At 41.4% G+C, this 27,682-nt stretch overlaps 1 protein-coding gene across 2 annotated transcripts; it reads right to left on the reverse strand.

The window, feature by feature from the left end:
• Positions 1-86: 86 nt before the first annotated feature.
• On the reverse strand, positions 87-27,682 carry LOC136696812 (polymeric immunoglobulin receptor-like). 2 transcript variants are annotated; one of them, XM_066671507.1, is made up of 10 exons: positions 27,369-27,682; positions 24,443-24,781; positions 21,542-21,862; positions 12,127-12,435; positions 11,376-11,681; positions 7,944-8,249; positions 2,472-2,588; positions 2,095-2,144; positions 1,943-2,002; positions 87-404 (listed from the first exon to the last, which is right to left on the reverse strand). In XM_066671507.1, exons 1-10 carry the CDS (start codon positions 27,415-27,417, stop codon positions 375-377), a joined length of 1,887 nt encoding a protein of 628 aa, XP_066527604.1. In that variant the 5' UTR covers positions 27,418-27,682; the 3' UTR covers positions 87-374. The 2 variants fall into 2 exon arrangements, with proteins under 2 accessions (XP_066527604.1, XP_066527605.1); XM_066671508.1 differs by lacking the exon at positions 7,944-8,249.

The raw sequence follows: 27,682 nt of genomic DNA on the forward strand, positions 1-27,682 counted from the left end.
CACACAGACACAGAGAGAACACACCACACATTCAGGAGTGAGCACATATTTATAATAAAAACACATTTCATTTTACATCACAGTGGTAAATAACAGTTTAGATCTTTTAGGAAATAGATTTATCCGCTTGTATAAAAGGGGAGGAGAGCCAGAGTAAAATAAGTGAAAATAAATGACACTTTTCTAATCTGGAGCTGATTAATATCTAAATCCACAGACCTGGTGTTTTCACCAGAGCCCCACCCCTCCCCCCACTCCTCAGACACACAGCACTTTCACCAAAATCCAGCTCCACTCTCTCTCTCTGGATCTGAACACATCCATAGCTCTGTGTCCACCTCCACTGGGAGACGGCCAGTGTGTGACACCATGGGTCAGTAAGAATGTGTCATGATCAAGGGAACCTAGAAACAACAAAAGGCATAAAAACATTGATCAGAACAATAACAGAAACTGCTGCTGTTGTTCACAAGGCCTCTCCAGAGCTCCGACCTGTGAAAGGGTTTGTGTGAGAAGCAGAAACACACTTCCACCTCAACTACAAACTTGTAAAAACAACTTTACACTGAACTTAGGACGTGACGCATCAGATTTCCTTGGGTTTGTTGAAAAGAATGAAAACTGAAATAACCGCAGAGAGAGAACACAGATAATGTGAAGTGTTTATTTGTTGAGGGCTTTGTGTAGTTTAATGTATTTTCAGATGAGGATAAATACAATCATATTTAACATTTTAACAAATTCACAGTTTGTCTCCTGCAACACAGTCCACAAAAGTGTGACAGGATCAAAATAAGAGTGAATATTGCATTATTTTAAACCTTTTTCTATTATCAGGAGAATATCAAAGGTAGAATGGAGTATAAAACATAAATGTTCAAAGAAAGGTCATAGCTTACCACTTTGAGCCAAACAAGCTTTGTCAAAGATTTAACAGTATTTCAAACTAACATAAGTTTACAAAGATTTTATATCTTTCATTGTCTACTGTCCATAATCTGTGAAGGATTCAGGGAATCTGGAGAAATCTTACTGTGTGTAGAGCAAAGCCTGAAATCACTGTTGAAATTCAAGACCTTTTAGCCCTCAGACAGTATTGCATGAAAACCCTCATGCGTTTCTAATAAATATAGCCAGGAGTCACCTCTCTGTTGAAGACACTTTTCAAAGATTAAACATGGGTTGCATTTCATAGTAAAATTATAATTATTTAAATGTAATAAACATACATCTTTGGTGGTAAAATGACTGATAGCTTCCTTAAAGCCTTAGAAATACTACACAACTTCCAAAAGACAGGGCTTCAAACTGGCATTTTTCAGGATAACGTTCACCGCACACAGCCGTGTCTCTCACAGATTGCAATACTTTCTTGGCTTTGGTCATCACATTAATCACCAAGAGAGCTTTTATAGAACCAGCTGAGACACCAGCTTCTGCAACCTATGAGTGTGCAGGATCTACAGGCCCAGCTGCAACATCTGTGGGCAAACGTGCAGTAGTACGTCCTACAATATAATACTTGTATTACCCCTTTACCCAGCTGTATCTCACTCTGTATCCAGGCTATAGGAGGCTCAACAGGACACTGGCGCCTCCTTCAGTAGTAGTTTTTAACAATAAACTTATCCTTTCACTCTACTATTATCACTTATAAAGATCATCATTATATTCAACACATTTAAAGATTCATTTCTAACAACGCCTTCCTGGTGCATTGTCTTTTTGTCAATCAGTAAAAGAGTAACACAGAATGTAATGATTACAGTGTCCTGTCTCTTAAATGCTCCAGCAGTCTGCCACGGCTTGGTAAACCTTGCTTGTGAAACCCTGTAACTCTTTATCTTTAAGTTGTACATTATCCACACACACATTATCAGAAGGAACGTACAGACACATGTTTCCTAGTGTAAATTTAAATGTAAATGTAATGTAAATTTACCTGGTCTTGTGTGGGTTTACAGAGTCCTTGGTAAATTACAGTTGTGTATGTTTCCCAGTCCTGAGGAAGGTAAAGAATCGGACGTGTTACTGAACACAGACATGTTTTCTTTCTGCTGCTGGTGTTAGAGTTATTTAGAATAGATTTTTTACCATGTCCTTTTGTCTCTGTCCTGTTTCTTCTTCACTCCTTATTTTTCTTCCTGTAGAGTTTGAATGTAACCTGATTAATTCACTCACAGACACGCTGTTCTTTACACAGAATAATTCCTAAAGTCCTAGTCTTTCTTTACCGTCTTGTGTCTAAAATGTTAAAGGGTTTTACTGCTGAAGATTATTTTTCTTGCTGATTGTCGTAGTCCTCCAGAGCCTATTGACCAGGGACATTAACTCAAACGTTAAAACAGCTCCTCTATTACATTTCAGTTTGACTTTAAATGACTGTAAGTGTGTTCTACAGCGAGGAGCTGATGATGATAATAGAGCTGTATGTTTGTGTGGGTGTGGAATTATAGTTCACTCTGTTTTACCTATTCCGTATTTCCAGAAGCTGTAAGCAACTCCTCCCAGCAGTGAGAGCAGTATCAGTATGAAAACACAGAGGATGATGATGGGCTCCCAGTTTTTCAAGAGAGAGGAGCCATTCCCTTATGAAAATACAGAAAACAATGTTTGTAAAAGTGGTTCATGGACTGAGAGTTCAGACAGTGCTGCAGTGTTATTTAAATTATTACTGATTTGTAGATCAGTGGAACAAGTGGAAACATCAAAATCTAAAGTCCATGCTACATTTGTGTTTTCTAAGTCGGTTAAATCAATAACTATGATTTAAATTAAAAGTTTTCCTACTAAAAATATCCTGAATCCATTATTGTATCGCTGTCCACTTAAACCCTCTATCTGTCTGTGTGTGTGTGTGTGTGTGTGTGTGTGTGTTTTGTTACTACATCATTTGAACACAGCAGCTGTGCTTCACACTGTGTGAAAATCTATTGATGAATGAACCAATAGAAACACTCCCAAATGACTCTGAATACAATCTTTTTTCATTGAGTGAAAGTTAAGAAGGTTATTCCTCTTCCTGCAGAGTTGCTGTTTTGGAGATAAATGTTTTTCTTTGGACAGCGACTATTTGTGACAGTAACAGTATTATTGTAATCTATGACTCTTTGTAATAATCATGTTATAAATATTTACATACAGCCAGAAAGCACAATTTCTAAGAGGGGAAATTGTAAATAATCAAACTTCTCTATATATCTCACAAAAACCTGTCCTGGGTGAAATCCTAGTACTCAATGCGTTCCTCCAGGTGGACGGGCATTCCTGGTTGAGAGTACGCTGTGCACGTTTACCTGCTGCATCTTGCCAGTGTGTGTGTGTGTGTGTGTGTGGACTGAATGCTGAGTGTTGATTGTAAAGCGTCCTTGTGTTTCTAGAAAGGCGTTATATAAGTGTAACATTAAATAAAATAAATATAAGGTATTTGCTGGAGTCTGATGCTGATGGATTGGTTGTTGTTGTTGATTGAACACATGTACAAGCCCTGGTCTTGCTTTGTCAGGTTGGAGATGAGTAGAGACAGATTTGCTGGATGGTGCTCTTTAAACACACGGACTCTGCCGTCAGATACCTCAGTTCCATTTCTGTCTGTGTTCTGCCATTTCACACTCAGAGGTTTGGTGTTTGGGTCAGTGCAGGAGCAGGGCAGGAGAACAGACTCTCCTGCAGAGCTAGTAATTGTCGTCTCGCGAGGTTCTGACAGGTTGCAGCCTGCAGGAACACACAGCATGCTCTAACACTGCACATGTAAATACCTGCTGTTTGCTTTTGTCTTAATAAACTCATTAATACTGTCTTTGTTCCTGGTTTTGTGCACATACAAACTTCAGCTCTAAACTCCACACCAAGATTTATAAATCAATCCTGTACAGACAGTCATTGTGACTGGTGAGACTGAATTAGCCCAGAACCCCCTGCTACAGTGCAGCACTACTAACCTGGAGAACACACTTGACAAAGCTCAAAAATCTTTTCTTTCTTCACAAATCTTGTCTTGTCTCAGAAACGTTTGAAAGATTATTTCAGAAATTAAACAAAATAAAACGGTCTGCAGTATTAATGTGAAAACCTCTACCCTCAATTCAGCCTCATATTTCAGTTTCTCATTCAGGCCTGTCTTCTGCAAAGTACAGTTCTGTATGACTTTTCATTATGATCTCACCATTAATGGGGAAGTAGCAGGTGCAGCAAAGGCCCTTCAGATCTCTGTCAGTGCCCTCAGACATTGAAAAGAGAAGTGCTGTAGTCTGCATGTCCTGTGTTTACTTCGGTTGTCTTTGTAAAGCACATTCTCTCTTTGTAGTAGTTCTTCATATTGTTTCTACTTTATTAGATTTATCTTTTAATTTTGAGGAGTTCAGACTCTTCTGTTAGTTCTGATGGAACTGTCTGTAAATGATCAGGTAAAGATGATCTCCTCTAGTGTACAACAGGAGTACACCCAGGTGCAAAATCAATCAAATGTCAAATAATTAACATTGGAATAGGAATTTCTTCTAAATTGAACAGTATGACAGTTTCTCTTATGTACAATAAAAAACTGAACTGTTTCGATGTTCTATATTAAAAAGACAGGCCCACAGTAGGAACTCACTGCAACAGAAGTATGGCTTTACATTAATGAGATTAAAATATTTAAATGTTTGAATCCTCAGTGTCTGTATTTATTATTGATGACAGACTGAACCCTCCTCGGTTTAGAAGATACCGGTGCTCTCTGACTTTTTCAGAGATTCTTTCAACTGCTCTTTGCTGGAGGGATTGTGTTGCTGTGTGTTCCTCTTTAAAATGCCCCAAAAGTGTTGAATCAGGTTTAAATTCTATATTTAGCCATAGTTTTACTTTATTCCTCTTTAGAAACTTGTGATTTTGGCAGTGTGCTTTGGATCGTTATCACGATGGAGTATTCCCCTTCTGCCAAGCTTCTGGAGACTGGGAGTCTTCTGGAGTCATGGTGCCATCTATAAATGTCGTCTCCCCAACACATTTTGCCCTAATGCAGCCCCATATCATGACAGTCCCACCTCTTCACCAACAGGACTTGTCACACCCTGGCCCTGTCCTGTCTGTTTTTGCTCATTTAGCACATGGCTCTGTTTTTGTTTTGTTTCTGTCTCTGCCTTAGTCCCACCTCTGTCCAATTGTCCCCAGGTGTTCCTTGTCAATGCTCTGTGTAAATACCCTTTTTTTTGCTGTGTTCCCTTGTCGGTTCTTGTGTGTGTAGATGTGTGTTTCTCTGTCTCTGCGTCTCCCATGTCTACCCCTGTTCATGATTGTCTGTCAAAGTCGTCCTGTCTGTTCCTGTTTCTTTGTGTCTAGTGTGTGAACCTCCTTGCTCGTGTTTGTTTTGTTTTTAGTCCTGTTTAAATAAAGTTTTCCTTGCGTTTACGTCTGCCTCCCTTGTCTGTCCTGCCCAACCATGACAGGACTATTCACTGTGGTAGTCTTGGCCAGGTTCACACCAAACATGCTGGACTCCATCTGAGCTGAACAAATTTAACTGGGTTTCGTCTGAAGAAAGAATGTGCACCCAACATTTATCAGGCTTCTTTTCATATGATATAAATAACCCCTGTGCCGAGTCTGAAGCACCTGCCCGTCTTTTTCAGAGCTGGATTGTGCAAGTAGCACACTGTGTGTGGGGTCACTTTAGGAGGATGGCCAATGTGGCTCTGATTAGTGGTACTAAAGCTCTTCCTACACCCCCTGTAAATCATGTGTACACAGTTTCATTGATCACAGGTTTTGTAACGTGTCAGTCATCAAAGGTGTATTCAATTTTGTTGCATTGATTTTCTACATTGAGGACTGTATTTTCAGCATAGTCTTTCTACGATAGCATACTTCGGTTCATGAGATGGAATACTCTACTGGTCAGCTTAGGGTATAAATGTTTCAGTTATTTAATATTTAAATGTGGTAAATTCACTTCTGTTGTGTACTGTAAGTAATTTAACATCTGTAGTGGATATGATGAATGTGTATTAATTTCTAATACGAAATTGTGACTTTCTGAAGATGTGATTTGATATACCCAAACTTTAGCTCGTTTCAGAGACATCTCTAACCAAGATCGTAAGGTGAGATAAACCTCCAGAGCAGGCCCGTAAAACCCCCTCCAAAGACCCTTTTTATGACTTAAGGACCCCAAGGGTCAAGGAAAGAATGCAGAGAGACACAGAGACTCAATCTTGATTGAAACCCACAATGCCCTCTTTAAAGGACACCTTTTTAAAGACTGTTAACTCTAAAAGACTCAAACATCCCAAAGTTCTTACATGGAAAACAAGTTGTATATGGGCACAACTGTTTGAAATTAATCCCGTTTTGACAATCAAAATAGGTGGAATCAATTTACATGTGTTTAAAGTCATTTTTGTTTATATGAATTTATGTAGAACCAAGTTAGTCACATACTATGTGTTTAGTTGGTTAATAATTATAAAGAAACATGGTTATCTTTTTCTTAATTATATTACTTTGTGTTAACATATAATCTTTTATATTGCAAAGTATTCACTCAGGGATGGTCAAGTCTTTGTCTTGTCAAGTGTCATAAATTTTATGTGATGCCACTCCCAAGGTACAGGAAACAGCCAATCAGGAGCAAGAAAAGCTCCAATTCTCCCTCATTGAGGACGAATCAGGTATTCGGGGCGGGTTTTCTAAACTCTAGTTAAAAACCTGTGGCGCCAAATGACACAAGCTTTTTCCAGCTTTTGAGCTTTGTAAGGTTTTTCGAAATTTTTGGGCTTCTGCCCCTTTTTCTCCGATGTTCGACTCTTCACTTGAAGGCTCCAGACACTTGGGGCGTTGTCTCTTTGAGCTTTTTCAAGGCTAAAAGAGTAAAATGACCTGAGTTTTGGAAATGACTCTGCAGGCGTCAGACTCATGGCTTTCTTAAACAGTCTTGGACCTTTAAAGCGTGGTCCAGATAGAAACTACAGATTAAGAAGAGCTATAGTTTAACGCTAGCAAAATTTCAACGCCACACCCAGAGCATGAAGGCAACCTTAGACCTCTGACCCTCCAAACGACGACAACGCCACGAAGAGGACTGCTGCACGCACCCTCAGAATGACCTTCTGAGATGTGGAAACCTGCACAGGAGAGACCTGCATGGACGTGCCTCTCTCTCTCTCTCTCACAAGGCAGCAGATCAGCGACGACGAAGAATCCCCACAGAGACCTTCAGAACACCACCAGCTCCGACGGCTGCGTCTGAAAGCCTCGGGAGAAAATGAACACCCGCGGTTGCAACCTACAAGGCCCGCGTCTGCAATTCTCCAGGAAGTCATGCCGGAAGGCACCGTCAGCGACATGCTCCCTGTCCATCTCTGGATACGTAAGGTCACATGGTCTCATGTCTCTCATGGCTCATGGGTTGGTACTGAAAGTTTGCTGGATAAACAATAGCCTTTCTTAGAACTTAGGACAATAATTATCATAGAGAAATTCCCTCACATATTAATCTCCCTGTTCCCTCATATATCGCTGTAATCCATTTTATTATATGAATGTCTAATCAATATTCATTATTTGATATTATTATTAATAAACCAGTTGTGTGATAAAACCAATCCTTGGTTATTTGTTTGTGTGTGCACCTTTCTTGTATGGAATTTTAACTTCTAGTTCAGATTCCATTTCAGAGTCAAGAACCCACGGCGGGTCAATGAGCATAATTCATTAATAATAGTTAATTCTAGCTAATTCTGCTGTATAATATGTGAAGATGACCTATTTGTCTAAGTTAAAATTAAGACAGGTAAGGACACTACATATTAGTTAATGGCTCCCAAACATGGAGCTTAGCAAAATGAATTAAATAATTAATTATTAATTAAATAATAATGAATAATCATTGACTCCGCTATGTAGTGCAAATGCCACAGCAATGTGTGCATACTACTTCCACTACACATCTAAGGCCAGTTTACCTTTAATAGTGAGATTGATGTTGACGGACTGTTTGTTGTTGATTGTACATCTGTATGTGCCCTGGTCCTGCTCCGTCAGGTTGGAGATCAGTAGAGAGAGATTTGCTGGAAGATCTTCATTAAACATGTGGACTCTACCATTATAGCCGTCTGTTCCACTGGACACCTCAGTCCCACCTGAGTCTACACGCTGCCATTTCACACTCAGAGGTTTGGTGTTGGGGTCGGTGCAGGAGCAGGGCAGGAGAACAGAGTCTCCTGGGTATTTACTGATCACCTCCTCCAGTGATTGTGTCAGTGTACACCCTGCAGGAACATAAAGCATACACTAATGTGGCTCATTTACATAACGGCTGTTTGGGGTTGTTTTATAAAGTTAGACGAGTCACAATTTGGTTTGGGTTTGGTCTTTTCATTTTATTTGCAGTGTGTCAATGTGTTTATTTTTGGGGTTTTGAATGTGTTTACTTTTATATGAAACTCTGTATAGTGTTCTGTTTATTGTGGGTTTTGTCGAGCAAATAGCCTCCAGCCTTCTTTAAACAGTGATCCAGTCAGCATGGAGAAGAAACATGAATAAGTGTGGACTTTTACTTTAAAAATAGACTCTTTCAGGGGTGACTGAAGTGACTGTGGAGGGAGAGGCTCCTCAGGTGCACCTTTCTTCAAACGAGGACGAAACAGCAGCTGCCTGACGCTGTGTTGTTCATGTTAACAGGTATCATACAAATACCTGGGTGTCATCCTTGACAACAAACCGGACTGGAAGACCAACACAGACTGTGTACAGGACGGGGATGAGCAGACTTTATTTTTGGAGGAAGTTCAGATCCTGTAATGTGTGCAGCAAGATGCTGAAGATGTTCTACCAGTCTGTTGTTGCAAGCGCTATCTTCTTAGCAGCTGTATGTTGGAGCGGTAGCATCAGAGGTGGAGACACAAACAAGCTCAACAAACTGATGAGGAAGGCTGGCTCAGTCCTGGGCTACTCTCTGGACAGTTTCGAGGTGACGGTGGAAAGGAGGACACTTAAACTTATGGCTATTTTGGACAACCCTTCACACCCCCTCCATAATCCACTGGTCAGACAGCGGAGCACATTTAGCAACAGACTCATTCAGCTCCGCTGTAGTGAGGAACGGTAAAGGAGATCATTTGTACAGTACAACTCTTCTTCTCTTTGTCAGGACATTGTTGAGTGGCATTGAGTACAAGATAATTGTACTATGTCCAGTAATATTTACACTCACCATTTATACGTATTCCTCACTGAATGTTTACATTGCACTGACACTTTCCCTGTTATACTCTACACAGTGAACGAACATTTCACTATTATTGCACTTTGTACATGAACATATTTTCTGTAGGTCTTAGATTTATTTTAATCTTATTGGCAGTTTTTTACCTATTTATATGTATTTTGTGAGTTTTTATCAGCCGTGTTGCACAGTGTTGCCTTTCTGTACCCCTCTGGGATTAATCAATCAATCAGTCTATCTATCTATCTATCTATCTATCTATCTATCTATCTATCTATCTATCTATCTATCTATCTATCTATCTATCTAATGAAGTGATGCATTGCTGCATGTGACGGAGGGACCCTGGGAGAATGAGTGTGAGTGTGGTGCAAATATTCTTGTACTTTCACAGTGGCTAAAGCCTTGTGGTTAATGCTATTCAATTAAAATGGCTCCAGTTCAGCTTTTGGGCAGAAGTGCACAAAGCGTACAGTGGAAGGAGCAAAATGTTGTGACATAAAAATAACAGCTATGTTTTCTCAAAGCGTTGTTAGCAGGGGCCAGAAAAAGAAGCAGAGTGGACATGCTGTAGGCACAGAAGTGCTAAACTTGTTATTGGCATGGCATTCAAACAAAGATCTAACCAGAGCCTTGTTCTGCATATTTCACCTGTAGAGCAGCTCAGTGAGAAACTGTAAGGTGTCCATTGTGGTTCTAGTAAATCACATCCAACAGACACTCCTTTGTCTTAGTTCCCAGGTCATAGAACTCTCACTTTCTGCACCAACAGCAGATTCTCTTGTGTTCAAACACAGACTGAAGACCTGTCTCTTTCTGAAACACTTAAGTGAGCACTGATCTGTTGAAAATAACTGTATTTTGCACTTATGCTGTTCTTAACTCTATCTTCTTTCTAGGTATCAGCACTAACCAGGTTATGTCCGTGTCTCAAGGGTATTTTAGCTAGGATACACTCTCTGACTGAACACAAAGCACTTTTGTCTAAATGCCATAAACATAAACAATGGCACAGCATTCAAACCAAGAACATTTACTAGAGGATTCTACCTTATCTGATTTATGTCATCTGTAAAGCAGCTTAATGAAAAGCTTTAGAGTTCTTGTCCATTGTGGTTCTGGAAAGACATGTCGCCATGTGGATCCCTGCTTGTACTGAAAAAGTGACAATGGCTGGTTTTTAAATATCATTAAAACCTATGAATGGTGTGATCACTATCCTTTTACATTTGTTAAAAAGTGGTCTTTTCCTGGATCTTATGCTGTGTTTGCTTTGAGTAGGTTGACGTTGTGATAAATTTAGTCACCATTGCTAGAACCCGTTTCAGCTTTGTGGTGGTTCCAGAATGTTTCTTTTGGTGTTGCTCTAAAATCTGTTGTCCTTCACTTCATTGAGCTTCATTGCTGAATGTTCACTGTACTCTGAAGATGCTGATCTAACCTCTCAATTGTGTTCATGTTTGTGTTGTTCTTGTAAGTGATTTTGTCGTCTTGATATTTTTTCAAAAGATGTTTTCAAAAGTCCCACTGACCCTTGGCATTTGGTATGTTTTGTTCTGCAGATCAGTTCCATAACAGATGAAACCTCCAGTCATTAAAGTTTGTAGACTACAAGCCCTTCAGTGATATATACAGTAAATAGGTAAGCTATGCTCTTGTAGTGAGCTGACGTTCTGAGTCTTTCAGTGCTTTACACTGTACCCCCAGGACAGTGCAGCACAGCTCTAGCAGAGACCAATTTACCCTGGTATCCAAAGTAAAATATAACTTCATGTTTGGAATCTAAAGTGTCACTGACAGTGCACCAGCTGATGGAGTTTTACCTTTTGATTTATTACATAAATTAAATTACATACACAATCCTCAGATTTCTAAGACAGTGCATAACTGCCGTTCTCCTAGATCTTTGTCTAGCTCCTGGGCTACTGATAAACTGTGGAAAGGCCTTTTATGTGTTATTTTACTGGCTTTAACTTGGGCTGGTTTAAATGGCATTTGAAGTGAGTACATCACCTGAGAGTTTGTAAATAAACTTCAGAGAGCATTTGTAGATTGAATAAACATTTTTACAGCTTTAGTTGCTGCAGTTTCAGAAGAGTTCTGATGTAATTCCACAGTATGATCAGGTACAATTACTACTTCAGTATTTTAAAGGTCAGTGCTACTTTACCTTTAACGTTGAGTGTGATGCTGATGGACTGGTTGTTGTTGATTGTACATCTGTATGTGCCCTCGTCCTGCTCCATCAGGTTGGAGATCAGTAGAGAGAGATTTGCTGGAAGACCTTCATTAAACATGTGGAGTCTACCATTATAGCCGTCTGTTCCACTGGACACCTCAGTCCCACCTGAGTCTACACGCTGCCATTTCACACTCTGAGGTTTGGTCTTTGTGTCACTGCAGGAGCAGGGCAGGAGAACAGAGTCTCCTGGGTATTTGATAATGGTCTTCTCCTGAGGTTCTGACAGTGTGCAGCCTACAGGAACATAAAGCATGCTCTTGGCTCATTTACATACCTGCAGTTGCCCAGTGCACCATGAGTTCTTACATTATAGCGTCAGGAGTCTGTGTCCTGAAGGTCCTTGTTTTTCTATCAAACCTCCTTTTACCCCTTACTCCAACTCCTCATCTCTGGTTTCTCTGTCTGTCTACATTTGATGGAACTGCTACCTCAGTTTACGGAATCAGAAATAGAGCAGGAAGCTGTTGCCAGCTTTGAACTCATGAGAAGTTAGCAAAACACCTGTAGTTTAACACTTTTTGTCAAATTGTGTTGACCCCAAAGTCTCAAATTTGTGTTGATTGCTTCATGTGTATTATACAGAAAGCTGTATTTTATCTGTGGTGTTATTTTACATATAACACTATATTTTATGGTAAAGTGTGAGAATGTGATGTGTGAAAGACATCCAGTAGTGTACCTCTCACACTGAGGCTGAAGTGGCGGTACTGGTTCTGGTTTATCCAGCATGAATACCTTCCTCCATCCTCTTCAGTCAGGTCTGAGATCAGAACAGAGAGATTTCCTGGAGAGTTCTGGTTAAACGTCTGAACTCGGCCGTTGTAGCGCTGAGGGAGTTCAGTAGAGAGGAGATCTCCATGGTGTGGTGTTATCCACTGCACTGTCACAGGTTTGTCCTGCAGCTCAGTGCAGGAGCAGGACAGAAGAACAGAGTCTCTTGGGTATTTACTGATGATTACAGTCTGTTTATTCTCCAGCAGAGCGCAGCCTGAAACAACAAACACACACCTCATCATCCATTTTCATTCCTTCACAATGTACTTTCTGAACTTGAGCTGCTTTAGTTAAAGTGCAAGAGAAAATGAGACCAATCTCAAAGTCAACATCTAATCAACATTTCATTCATCGATCCAAAAGTGGTGTTTACAGCAGCTTTCATGAACGTGAGTCTAATAACAGACATCCATAAGCAGTGTGTCCACACTGGACATATGTCGCCCAGAGCCAGAGAGAGAGAGAGAGAGAGAGAGAGACAGACAGAGAGACAGAAAGAGAGAGAGACAGAGAGTGAGAGACAGAGAGACAGACAGAGAGAGAAAGAGACAGATTTTTTTAAAATTTTAAAAACATAACTTTTATTCAACCATCTACAAACACATAGATCAGTAAACAAACGCAGTAAGACATCACAGACATAAACACAGTATCATTTAAAGCATTCAGCTCAAAGGGCTTGTGAGGATCAGCTCTCCCTCCTCAACCCTGCACAGTATTTTATCATAACACCATTCCAGCTCAAACACTTCAATATTATTCAAAGTTTTGTAGAAACCAAACTCAAAGAGAATCCTGGACTTTACACGAGACAAGAATAAAGGCAAGACCTCTCGACCAGATCTGTCCTCCATTTTATGTCTCCTGGAGTTATAGATCGCCAGTTTTGCCTGACCCACTATGAAATTAAGCAGCTGCCACTTAACACGGTGTTTTTGTTGATAACCAGCCCAACAAGCACAAATGTATGAAAAAGGGACTTAAGCCTTGAACAGTCTAAAAAACAGTGAAAGATGGTCTTTCTGAGACCACAAAATGCACACCTATCACTGACCTCTGGATTTATAACAGAAAGAAAGAGTTCACCGCTAAGACCCCATGTAGGATACTCCATTGGAGATCCCCAGACCTCTTTGTTAGATGTATACCTTCCAGACAGGCCATCTTTCCGTCCCTACCCCCAGCTTGTCCCTCCACACTGTGCCAGGCCGTCCATTCAACACTGTTTTATTCAACAATTTAACACAACATCTATATAAACCTCGGCCTGACACAGTGTGAAGATCCAAGTCCTGCAGGCCCGAGAGGTCCAACAAAGGGCCCGATACTCTGTCCAAGTCAGGAGTAAGAGCAGTACGTGGGAAAAGGTCCCTCTTGTTGGGTACTATACTCCCATTACTGTAATTTTGCAGCAAGGACAGTTCTTCCAAAGACAGCCTATCCTTCCACATGTCAGTGATGGTTTTAGCTTGACAGAGGGACCTCAGCCCCAGTACAGAGGCAACATTCTGGATATCATTCAAGCCTGGCTCTAACACACCCACCAGGTCCCGCAATGTCACTGTTCCAGAGTTACAGAGCATCAAAGCAAGGCCCGGTACACCATCCCCAGACACGTCCAACCGAGCCCCTTTTACTATCGGCTCTTCCAACAGCCAAAAAAGTGAGGCAGTAGTCTCCAGTCTGTGGTTCTTAAAAAGTCCCCACATTTTAAAAAGCCCCCGATAAAAAAGAGGTAATCCAGCAAGATGCAGTCGTTTATAGTCTGTCATAAACAATGCAGTATCCAAGCCGAGTCCATCAACCTTGCATAGGATGGTGCAAGCCACTTCTCTCCACACTAGATCAGCAGGGCCAGCCAGAAGTCTCTGCAGAAACTGCAGGCAGAATGTTGTCATCCTACTCGCAAGGTGCACCAGGCCTTGCCCTCCTTCCTGCCTGGGACCCAGTGAAGTCTGTCCCACTTTGTCGGACCCAGTGAAGTCTGTCCCAGAAAAAATCCACCAGGAGCGCTTGTATCCGAGACAACAACTCCACAGGAGGATCCACACAGGACAGCCGGTGCCACAGCACTGATGCAACCAGGTTATTAACACTCTCCGAATCCATTTCCATCTGAACAGCCGACCCGTCAGTTTCTCCACCACGCCATCCCAGTTTTTCTTCTGAACAGTGTCATCACCAATAAAAAACCCAAGATACTTTACCACCCCCCCCCCATTTTCCAAACTAAATTACCCAGTAAAGAAGGTAGCACCCTGTCCACTGTCCTACTGCCAGAGCTTCACATTTACTCCAATTCACCCTCGCAGCTGATATCACCCCAAAATCTCAGACAATAGAAACAGGTTTTCTGATGTCTTTCTGCCCTCTTACCATTACCATTACATCGTCCGCACATGCTGACAATTGATAACGAAGCTGCCCCTCCTGTTCCAGCACTACACCTTCAATTTCTAAGCGAAGCTTGTGTAGCATAGGCTCAATAGCCAGGGAGTATAACATTCCTGATAAGGCACAACCCTGACGTATACCTCGACAGAACACAAAAGGGGCACTCAACCCACAGTTAATTTTTAGCATACTCTCAATGTCTCTGTACAGTACTCATATTGATAAAAGACGGCCCAAAACCCAATAATTCAAGAGTGCGCCACAAATGGTGGTGTTTCACTCTATCAAAAGCTTTTTCCTGGTCCTGCAAGTCGCCCTTCTTAGGCAGCAGGGTGATCACCACCCTCCTGCAGCTTAGGGGCAATAGACCATCAGTCAGGCTCTCATTGAGAACTGCCAGCAGATCCGAACCCACCTCTGGCAAAAAGGCCTTATAAAACTCTACTGGAAGGCCATCTATACCAGGGGCAGTACCACCATCCATGCCCTGCTCTCCCAGTGGCCACTTTGTCGCTTAGCATATAGAGATTTTTGGTAATCCTTGATAAAAACCCGCAGCCAGTTCCCCATCGTCTCTACGCTCACTCTTGTATAGTTCAGCATAGAAACGTACAGCCCACTTACGGATCTCAGTGGGCTCAGTCAGTTCCTGTCCATCCTCAGCACGCAGAGAATGCATAAACCGGCACTGAACATTCCTCCTTTCCAGACTAAAAAAGAATTTGGATGAAGCATCCATTTGCGTCAGGCTCTGAAACCACGAGCGAACCAGAGCCCCCTGTGCCCTGACACCCAGGAGACCACCAAGAGCATCCGTTTTAGATTTCAGAACCTGGGTATGATCCCGGTGTCCTGTGAAGTTCCTCTGTCTTTGAATGTCTAAAATTTCACTTTCTAAATTTTCCATAGTCCGGGTAATATGCAGCGAAACATTGAAAGTATACTGCTGGCAGAGCTGCTTAATTTCAACTTTTCCATAATCCCACCACCCTCGCAGATTATGAAAGAATTGTTTTTGGGCTCTAAAACTAGTCCAAAAAACAGTAAAAGCTTTTTTGAAATTCATGTCCAACAACAGGGAGGTGTTAAAATGCCAGTAAGCACTTTTAGGCTTAAGATTAGCAATAAAAAATGAACATAAAACCAAACTGTGATCTGAAAAATGGACCGGCGTAATCCCACACCCTTTAAAAATATTAAGATTGTGTTTCAAGCAGTAGAAACGATCCAATCTGGCCAGCACCATAAGACCGTCTCTCATGTTTACTGTCAAACAATTTTATTAAAAGCTCTCCACACATCAAGCAAGTCATGAGGAGTCAGTAGCTCTCTAAGAGCGCGCTGAGATGCTGCGTGAGGTTCGGTGTGATTCCTGTCTGTGTTATCATCCTCAGTACAGTTAAAATCACCCCCCACGATCAGATAATCATCAGAGTTGTATGTTTGTAAAGCTGGTGTATGTTTGTAACTACACCGTTCTGGACCATAGTGTTAGCTTTCTCTGTACTATCCAGAAAGATCACAACAGCGCTGTTCATTCTAGAAGCAGACCTGATACTTTCATAACCAACTTTCATCTCCCCCACAGCTGCACTCCTCCACTGAACACATCACCCCGGGGGCCATTTTTATACTATGTCTGCGAGAAAGTTGCTCAAACGAACTTTCTCCGTCGCCACCATGGCGACCGGCAAAACCCCGGCAACCGCGCCACGCGCTAAACCCAAACACACACTTTAATTAACATGAAAACAACTAAGCTAGCGAACAACCAGCAAAGATAGAAAAGTTCAGAATTCACTCACCCAACTAACAGCCAGACTCACTCACTCAGTCACACACCACTCACTCACAAACCTCCACTCACAATCGCGCATGCACACAGGGAGAGAGAGAGAGACAGAGAGAAATTTGAACTAACCTTTATTATCAATCATTCAAACAAAATATACAATGTTTACTTTAAAACATCAGTAAAAGATCAACTACGGAGCAGAGAGCTCCAGCACAGCCCCATACCTCCTCCTCACACCCACTAAAATTATTCATCTGTTTATAAAACAAGAAATCTACTTTAATGTGTGATTTTACTAATCTTTTAAAAACCTCACTAACATCACATTAAACCCCAGCGTCCACCATCTTCTTTCTACTGAAATAAAGAGCAGATTTTGCTTGACCTTTGATCAAATTCAGCAGCTGACACTTTTTCTTTTGTTTGTGACGAAAAACCAAAAATAAATGAAGATTAAAACTTTCACCAAGCATTAAGAAAAGGTCTGTTAAAACATCAAGCAGCTCTGCCCGTCTAAACACTGAGTACAACAATGAGAATCCGTTTCCCTTAAAGAACAGAATGGACACTCGGAGGACACTGCAGGATTTATGATGGAAACCAAGGTATTGACTGCTATAACTCCATGCAGTATTCTCAGTCCATCCATGTCCAGCAGGGGGCTCTCTGACTCGCTGACAGTCACGTTGGGGCTGATCCACAGAACTGGAAATGGATCTCCTTCTATTGGGCTGATCTGGTCAAGAGTCCATCCATGCAGCAGGGTCCAATCCTCCTCAGTGAGTGCATTTCGGACTGTGGACATAGCTTGTAAAGCCACCTGGAGCTCCTGCATTGTAACTTCCCCTTCCAGAGCCATATTCTGCTCTGGTGACCACTGGGGCAATCCTTCATAGAAACACAGAGATACTGATGTGTTCTCCTCCAACTCGCTGGAGTACAGCTCAGAGTAGAACTGTACAGCCCTCTGTCTGACCTCTGCTGCGTCCTTCAGTTCCCGGCCATCAACCGAACAGTGGATGAACCTACTTTGTCCACTCTTTTTCTCTAAACTGAAGAAATACTTCGATGGGGCATCCATCTCAGAGATGTACTGAAACTGAGATCTGATCAATGACACCCAGCAATTCTGCTCAGGCTGATTTTCTACCACGGAGAGTCTGGATGTGACACGGCTCCCCCTTTGAGTCGACCAATAGTTGGAAGTACATTATGTCCTTTTTGAAGTTCATCAAGAGTCTGATTAATGCTCTTTGTGATACCAAGAGTGTACTGTTTACAGAACTGCTGGATATGGATTTTGCCAATGTCCCACCACTGCTGCAGTGAGTCATAATTCCCTTTAAAATGGCTGTGGCTATGGCGATGGCTGAGACTATTTGGCTGTGTCTAGAGAGCTCTCGCATTAAAACCTCATCTGTGATAAACGGGGGGACGTTACTCAAAATAACTTTTCTGGCGGGATTCACGAGAGGGAACACGGCAGTGTGCGTGTCTTTCAGCACAATGCCTCTCTCCACCAGTGTGTTCCCCTTCTCTACCTCATCCAGAAACAATACAATAGCACTGTTCATTCTGGAGGACGACTGGATGGAGTTATACCCCACCACCGCCCCCACCGCCAAACCACACTCCTCCACCGAACACTCCACACCTACCGCCACTTTAACGCCAGGCCGCTGGCTAAGCAGCTCTTATCCCCATTCCCCCTCCCACTACATGCACTGACAAACATGTAGAAAGCGAGAGCGAGAGAGATGGAACTCCGTCGACTCCAATGCACCCTTTTTTACAGTGATGGCGTATTGTGGGGCCTCTCAATAGTTCCCTGATGTCAGCGGCAGACACCAGCGCCGTAGAGTTACATCAGAACAGAGGGGAGTGTGATGTGTGTTTAAAGAATTATATTGAATATGTTCAGCACATTTGTGTGTGTTAAAGTGTGATAGCGGATTTCCCTCTAAATGAGTAGCTTTGGGGAACGTTAACAGTTAATTATGCTACAGGACTCTGAGTAAAGTATAAACACAACAACAAACGGCTGGAAGTACCTCATAATGTCATTTACTGGGTTTATTCCATTGGGGGATTAGAGAAAAGTGATTGTAGGGTGGTGTTTGTCTGGGGGAGAAAGTGTTAAATGTAACTGGGTGATGATGTAGAGCTGTGGAGCAGGTGAAATGAGGACTCAGTTTGTAATAGAAACTAAGCTAAAGTTACACAACAGTTAGGAACAGAACTGTTTTTGTGACGATGGAGAGTAGGGGGTAAAGTGGATCTGAGACTTTTAAAGAGTAAAGAAAGAGCACTTTCATCCTGCACCTCGAGTCCCACCCTGGGTTTGTCTTCTTCCTTTTGAATAAAACAATAATCTTCCCAAAGGTGTGTTCTTTGTGTGAAAGGTGTTTGACCGTTATTTCACACATTTTATTTGTTGCTGTAATCTTCAGTAACAGCTTCCCTCTGCTGAACTGAACCAGACATTATCTGTTTAAACAATTCTAGTGTTTTTCTTTAGAGATTTATTAATTGTGGTAATGAACCTAAAATATTTGTATGTGTTCAAACAAATGTGATTTAACGTCTGGGCTGGATGTGATACATTAATGTACCGTTTTTAGATTTCTACATGAAGGCTCCACCTCTGTCCGACCTGACATCATAGTTTTTACATTAGCCTTTAAGATTAGGTCCGTATAGGAACCACCATGAAACCACCATGATGTGTTAGAAAACTAACCTTAACTGATCTGATCTCTTCACCTCCCTCTAACTAAAGAAACCAGAGGGTGTTCATACTGACTACAGTACAGCACTAATTATCATTTCATTATTATTTTAATGCAGTCAACAGCAGGAATACACATGTAACAGAGATATCCCACACACACACAGGTCGATGTGCTGTAGAAATATTGTAAATCAATGCATTTATTGATGACTACTGACCAAAAACGTGCAGTTTCTCTCCCTGACTCTATGGCTTTAAATTGGCCGCCTACAGCTTCCTGGAACTATTTGGAGTCTGCACGGGTCACGTGACCACCAAGCATTTGGACTCCCTTTGGCGCGACTCTCCCTCTGTACGGCTCCGGATCGACCCAGAGACCAGCGTCCGTCCACAGCCTCGTCCCCGAGCGGAAGAAGCTCTGTGAACGGTAGAGGAGCTGGAGTCTGAAACTGAACTTTATTTCACTTTCACCGTTCAGTCGATCACACTGTGTCCTGAAACACACCCCGTCATCTCTGTAACTGTTATTAAGACCTGGATGTGGACTGAGAGAGACTTTCCACATGAACAGTTTGGGCTTTTGGGATCGATGTTGACTTCATTGTTGTAAAATAATGAAGAAAAATTCTAACTCCAAATATGAACTGTATTTAGTTATTGTTTATAATGTTCTTTTAAATGCTATGTTTCTTGTTGTAAACGGTGGTGCTGTGGGGGGCTTATGGGGATGAAGCACCTAATGTTTGTGACGAAGCCCTGGATCTTTGTTCACGTTTAATTAATCAGCACTACATCCATTAGCACTGCTTTGGAGTCACTGTAATTCACAGGTCAACCTTTGCTTCCCTTCTCCTCTAAAGGATTCACAGCCCCGTCCCAAACAACACTCTCCTGTTCTTTGGAGGACTGACCTGGGTCAGAGTTAAAGTATGGAATCAAACTGGAATCACTGAGTAATAACTGAACCTGTGTTTGAACTGAGAGAGGAGACAAACATTTTGTAGACGTTAGATTTTGTGGAAGAGTTACACAGAGAGCACTTCAGAAATCACAGTTACTATTATATTACTGTTCCTCTGTTTATCAGGAATTCATAAAGAAACGGTACTATGTCCCACAAAGTGCAAAGTTGTTGTGTGGCTCTGCTGTATATTTCTACCACCATCAATAATATTATCACCTTATTTAGTTTTCCTATGGACTGTCCCTAGTTACATTCATTATATCTGTTTTTACGGTGTGCTGACGTTTTCATAGGAATAAGGACAATAAAAAGGAGGATGGAGGGGGTGAAATAAAAACAGAAGAATAAAGGGAGGAAATCAGAATAAGAAAGAAACGAGAGGAGGAAATAAAGTATAAAACAAAAAGAATAAAGAAAAGGAACTGAGAGGAAAGAAGGAATGGAATCAGAATTAATGTAGGAGAAATGGAGAAAGACCTCAAGGAATGGAGACACAGGGCACAGGAGAGAGGAGGAAAAACAATGTGAGGTGAGAGAGTGAAGCCCCTGAAATGGACACGGCTCGGTGAGAGTTTACAGCAGATGAACAGATGAGAGCAGTGTGAACATTAGAGCATTGTTTCTAAGACTGTGTAGTTTATTTTCCCTGTCCATGAAGAGGTTAATAAGTGTTTGAGGGCAGTAAAAGGGAGTGTGTGTCTGTGAAATATCACTGAGTGGATTACTGAGTGTTTCTGGTTACTGACACTGACTGTTACTGGATCAAGAGTGTGAGCAGCAGTGAGAGCAGAGAGCAACATGAGAGATGATGATGATGATGATGATGATGATGAGGAACAGAAACACAGTGAGAGCCAGGAGGAAGTGAGTGCTGTCCACAGACAAACCTGTAGGTGTTTCTGCTCTTGGACTCTTCTGAAGCAGTCTTTATTCTCTGGACATTAGATATCAACTGTGTTTGTTTATACAGTGTATATGAATGTGTCAGGAATATCGGGGTGGGTTTATGGGGCTTAATCCCAGGATGTCCACTGACCCCAGCACTGCCCTCTGCTGGTTGTTACTTCTGCTCGGGGCCTGGATAGTTTTTCCTGAGATGCCAAGTGACTTGAGTTCATTGAGGAACCCTTTCAGCTACAAACTCTATAAAACATCAGCCTTTATAACAGTAAGCTGTTCTAATCATTCCATTTGTAGTGGCAGTCTGACACTGGCTCTGAACACACTTTAGACGCTGATTTTCAGACTATTGTCTTCTTTTGTGAGCTGCAGTAACTTTGTGTTATTGTTTTATTAGAATTCAGTGATATTCCACTTCAGTAATTACAGCAGATGTGTTTACTACATTTCCAGAGAGAGAGAGGATTCTGGATCAAACCTTGGTGCTGAGACAGTGAGAGAAATGATGACACTATGTAATGAGTTCAGTGACTGACCTGTGACCTTTAGTTCAACAGCTGGTGGATTGTCCTCGTAGACCGTACAGAGATAACGACCACTGTCCTCTTTAGTCAGGTCTGAGACGAGGAGAGAGAAATTCCTGGACTTTTCTTGATCAAACGTCCAGACTCTGCTCCTGTAGGACCCTGTATCATTAGACACTGGGGTCTTTACTTCACTCTGTCCTTCCTTTGAGAAGCTCCATGTGACTGTCCTTGGTGTGATGTTGGAGTCACTGGGACAGGGGCAGGGCAGCAGTACAGACTCTCCTGGAGATTTGGTGACGGATCTATCCCAGATCTCCAGCACAGAGCAGCCTGCAGATTCACACAAACACATCATCACCATCACTCTACAGTCTACAACATATTAACATCCCTCACTGATTTACACCACACTGTTCAGTCCTCTGTTCACATCAGTTCAACAGGAACCTGTCGCTCCTGATCCCTGCTTTAATCACAGTTTACTGACTACTGCTTTAGTGAGAGGTCAATCAGAGAAGTACAACATCACGATAACGGTCAGGAATGAGTTATTAATGATGTTATTAATCAGTTATTGATGATCCATTATTGAATTAAGACGCTATGTTCCACTTTGTTTAAAGGAGAGAGAAAGAAAGTCTGAAGGATGTTACACACAGAAGATGACATGAGCAGATCTGTCCAGTGGGGAGGGGCATTACTATAAATACACTGCTGAGTAAAGAGAGGAATCTTGTATTTAACCCAATCAGGGACAGGAAACCAGTGAGGAGAATGGAGAATGGGTGTAATGTGTTCATATTTCCACACTATCATCAGGATCCTAGGAGTGTTGTTGTGAATAGACTGTAATCTCTGAAGACTCCTGCTAAGAATCTAATGATCCAGCCTCCTCACTGTGTTCAGAGAGGTGTTTACATTATGACCATTCATTCATTCATTCATTCATTCATTATCTGTAACCTCTTATCCAGTTCAGGGTCGCGGTGGGTCCAGAGCCTATCAGAACCAGAATTCACCATTAATTACTCTTTAATAATTAGACTCTGTTTTGTTTGTTTTGTTTTGTTTTGTTTGGGTTAGACTCTGGTTTGTTTCCTGTTTAGGCGTCTGTTTTTCCCCACGTCTGCTGTGGGCACTATCATGTTACTCTTACTGACAACTAGTTCTGTTAAACCCTGTGGGCCCCTGTTCATTAAAACCCCCTTAGCATTTTACATCTGTGAACATCTGGTGTGTGCATTATTTTACAAAGCGGAAGTCATCTCGTCTGTGTCTAATCCTCACCAACACACTGGACTCCTCTCTTAATGCCCTTCTGATGATTTCATCTGTTTAACTTCACACTACGTCTGGATAATTCCAGCCACAACACCAGAAAACGTGGGTTGTTCAGTACGTTTATTAAATCAGACTGTGACTGGATCTCCATTATATACAGCACCAAATATCAATCAGACTTTCATACAGAAATGTACATACTTCTGCAGTGAGGACTGGTTCCCAGCGACGTCCTGCTCCTTTATCAACTGTACGTTACTTTTGATTGATAAAATGTAAACAGTTTTCTGATGTAAACAAGCTGCTACAGTGTCATTTCAGTAAAGTGTAGTCTTCAGTTCTGTAGTTTGTTACGAACAGACAATAACAGGCTTTCTCTAATCGGGCACAGTCCTGAACAGTCTGACATTTATGAACCTTTATATCATTACACCAAGTTAAACAGGACTCTTCCCTTAATTTCAGTATTTAACTTTAATTAGCAGTTAATTAAGCAATTTTTAAAGAGAGGCACCTTAAGAGTCTACTTTTAATAAAAGTGTTAATGTTTCTCCACTCACCAAGGCGTCTTCATATTGGCTTCTACAAAGAACGTCACAGGCTCACTGTGGAATAAAGTGTTGTTTGATGTGGACTTAAGATAGAGGTGCATCATGTGCACATAGGGGGCGCTTGTGAGAACCATTGTTGAGGAGTGTAAGAACAGGACACTCTACAACCTCACACATCTAAGTGGGCCTGCACAAACGAGGGGTGTGAGGGAGCAAGTGTGAGTATTCAGACACGGGGAGACTTTCTGATGTCAGTGACCCAGTCTGAACCTGACGTCTACAGACTTTTGGCCACACTGTGTGCGGGTGTGTTCAGTCCAGCGCTGAGCTCTGTTCAAACTGTATCTGTGAGGGTCTGTCAGAGAGTCCCACTGAGACCCATGGACCAATAGGAGATCAGTGTTTGGAGGGACACAGGAAGTAGTAATTAGTGGTTAATGATGGTAACGATGGTCATAATGTAAAGACGCTCTGAACACAGCAGGAGGCTGAACATGTCGAAGTAAAAGGAAAGAATGGAAAAGAAGTGTGTTCCACACAAAGCAACACAATAAAGGAGAAGTGCATCAGTAACTCAGTCTATCAGCTACAGACCATTCACCAGCTCCATCTTATTTTTCTACAGGAGAAACACACTGATCAGTTCAGGAGCGTAACACACAGCAGGTAGTGCACACTTCATGAGGAAGGATGCTCTGAACTGAACACAAGTCAAACTATTAGAGAGCAGAGGATTGGATTATTAATTACTAACACTGCATCTGTTACTGTGTCATAACTGCTTAATAAACACTGAGCTACCACATCAACAAAGGCTAGTTACTGATTTATTACCATCATTAGAACTGGATTACAGCCGTTAATGTGAAGAGTTCCTCAGACTGAAGGAGGAAGTGATGATCATTCACAGAAAACACTGATCACAGAGAGGAGGAATGGAACTGAAGCAGGAACAGACTACAACACATTCCCCTGTTGTACGACATCTATCCACAAACATACTGCTCTAATAAAGGCCACAAAAGACCAGATGATTTTATGTGATGTATTTCATATGCTGTGTTTCTGTTAGATTTACCTTTGACATGAAGAGTGACAGCGCTGGCAAACTTCCCATTGACGCCACACACATATGTTCCTCCATCTTCTTCAGTGAGGTCAGAGATGATCAGAGATAAATATCCTGGAGGATTCTGGATCTCTCTCTGAACTCTGCCTCTGTAGCGCTGACTCTGTCTGTCGTCCTCTGGAAACACCATTACTTCAGGTTCATATTTTCCTACTCTGAATGTCTTTGTATATCCCCACTGTACTGGGTCTGATTTATCCTTGGGGTTTGTACAGGAGCAGGGCAGCACCACAGAGTCTCCAACTGATTTACTGATGTCTGGTTTCTGACCTCGATCTACCTCACAACCTGCAGAAAAATGAACAGAAGTTGTGTTACAGTCTTTAACTCTTGCAGCTCCAGCTCAGTCTCAGTCCAGCTGTAAATCACCAAACCTGGACGTCAGTGTAGAGCTGTGTGTGATTCACCCGCTCACATCTGAAACAACCACATCAACAACCACAACACAACAACAACTGCTTACAACTTAGAGCCACAGCCAAGATTTGATGTAGAACAATCTGGAGCTGTTTCACACAGGACTACATTTATCTGTGAAAGACATTCAGACTTGTTTATAACTCATTTATTACACATCATACGTGATTCTTCAGAAGGTGAATCCTTGTTTCTGCTCGAGCTGATGGATCCGTTCTGTCCAAACAGCTACAGTTTTCTGATAAACTTTAAATGGAGAGGAGTTCAGTTTGACCTCTGCTTCATCACAAATAGTTTTATCAGCTCAAGCTCGGCTACACTCTCAGAAAAAATGGTACAAAACAGTGTAGTGTATCTTTGAAGGTACAGCAGTGGTGTTAGAGTCCAGTTGTGTTCCCTAAAGGTTCATTACATTCTCTTCTCCAGAAGGAGAGGGGGATCTCTGTAATCTTTCATTATACAACTGTGGAGAATAAAATAACACAATAAAAGTCCTGCAGCTGAAACGGGGTGTGATCAACACAACTTTAAAATCTACAGCTACAATAGAATATGGTACAGTTCTGTTCCTAATTAAAGATACACAGTGTGTTCTCTTGAGGGTTCCACCACAGAGACAGTTTTTCTGACGGTGAACAAACCACAGGGAAATAGATGAAGTCTAATAAACTACTGACTACAACACAACACTGTATTTCAACATTTGTAGCAGATCTCAGTAAAAATATTAGGAAAATAGTGTTAATAAAGATCTTTATAGGACACCTTTCTTATTCACAGCAACTGACAGTGTTTTACATAAAATGATTAATAAACATTTTTAATGTGTAACCATAGCTCTAATTACTATTGTACATCAAAATAAAACTAAAGGATTTTAATTTACAGCAGTGTTCAGATGTTTATTAAAAGCCTGCACTGAGCTGGACTCTGATTAAAAGAGGAACAGATCTCCACAGTTCAGAAATATAATCACAGAAAGAGCCTCTCTGTGTTTACTACATTGTACTGAAGGATGATGAAGGAGGATCTACAGATGTAGTGTTACATGCTGGAACATAAACAGAGACTGTATTCTGTGGTAAACAGGAGCTGTAGGAAGATTTAGAGTTTAAAATGTCTCCTAAAAGACACAGTGGGCTGGTGGAGCTCTTTCAGAACGGGAGCGAGAGGAGCTCTGTGTAGTGTGTGTTAGATTCTGCTGATGCTGCTGTGTTATGGAGGAGTTGTAAAGGATGGACAGTGTTCTTAGGAAGCCCAGTTCAGAGGACTTTACAGTAATCAGTCCTGATAGTAACAAACACATCAACACGTTTCTGTGCAGCACTTTAGCAGAGTTTCTCCAGAGAGAAAACCCCACTGTAGTGACTGTGTTTACATGAGGAATAAAACAGAGCACAGTCTAATGTTACACCATGCTTTTGTTTCTCAGATTTGGGAAATGACACAGTGGAGACTAGTTTCTCACAAATCTGCTTTTGCTGAGTTTTAGTTTCAACAGTGTTTCAGTTTGTTCTTGATTTAACTGTAGAACATTTCACAACATCCACTGAGAGAAATCTGACACACAGCCGAAAACCTGTCAGAGTTTTACTGTTCAGAAGGAGTTACAATAACTAGCTGTCATCAGCTGTAGAAATGTACTTCATGTTTTCTGATGAAATCACCTAGGACTGACAGGTTTAAAGAGAAGAGCAGAGGCCTTAAGATTGAACCTTGTGGAACTCCACTAGAAATGTTACTGTTTTCATGAAAGAGTTTCCATTGAGACAATAAACAATAAACAAACATTTCACCCCTGAGCCACAGAGACCAACCCAGTTTTAAATTCTGTGAATTAAAATGTGATCAACTTTATTAAACACTGTTCTAAGATCTAATAAGATCAATACAGATCAATACTGAGGTTTTCTGGAACATGGGCCACAACTGTCTCACTGTTATTGAGTGAAAGACTGAAATTGTTCAAATAATTAGTTTAAAACATATTTAAGATAAATCTATAATTATTAAGTAAAGCAGGATCCATGCTGCTCTTTTATTTAGAGTTTTCAGCCACAGAGTTGTTACATTCAGCAGTGAATTAATGTTAAATAATAATTAATAAGTTCACATTTGTAAAATCTCAAATGTAGTCAACAGAAGCTCTCCTCACACTTTCTTTGATCATTTCTGTTCATTTTCTGAATCAAGGCAAAGATAAATAACACATGTTTAAAAGTAACCCAGAGTTTACACCAACATTCAACAAGCAGTTAATTTTCACCCAAGAATGCAGTCAGAGTTCAGGACTGACATCAGGAGAGACACAGAGGACACAGCCATAGAAAATACTAATAATATTAATCATAATAATAAAACCATAAACATACACCTCCTACACGTTCTGTCCAGTTCACTGCAGTAAAAGTGGACAATGTTTCCATGAAGAACACCTCAGAGTTACTGTAGAACTCACCTGAATTCACCTGCAGCAAACAGTAGAGTAGATACACACACAGCAACATCTTCAAAACCAGACTGATTCACTGATACAGAGAAGGGTAGAGACTGTTTTTAACTCTCCGGCTCATTCACCACATCCTGAGAAAACTTCTCTTTCTCATTCTCTCGTTCTCGATCGGTCGCCCGTGTCCACTCTGAGACTGAGGGAGGTGTGAGTGCTGTATTTAACTCCGGCTCATTCACCACATCAGGGAACACACTTCTGCTTCTCTTTCTGCTGACGCTCTTTAAAATGTTGTTTGGAGCTCAACACACTTGGAGGAGAGC

The sequence above is a fragment of the Hoplias malabaricus genome, chromosome 5 (genome assembly GCF_029633855.1).
Source record: "Hoplias malabaricus isolate fHopMal1 chromosome 5, fHopMal1.hap1, whole genome shotgun sequence".
NCBI lineage: Eukaryota > Metazoa > Chordata > Actinopteri > Characiformes > Erythrinidae > Hoplias > Hoplias malabaricus.

Excerpts from the sequence above, each read along its gene's own strand:
- LOC136696812 (XM_066671507.1), bottom strand. The coding sequence starts at position 27,417 with ATGTTGCTGTGTGTGTATCTACTCTACTGTTTGCTGCAGGTGAATTCA. Across the intron at positions 11,682-12,126 it reads CTTCAGCCTCAGTGTGAGAG|GCTGCACACTGTCAGAACCT; the intron begins GTACACTACTGG and ends ATGTTCCTGTAG. Across the intron at positions 2,589-7,943 it reads CATCAATCTCACTATTAAAG|GGAATGGCTCCTCTCTCTTG; the intron begins GTAAACTGGCCT and ends TATTTTCATAAG.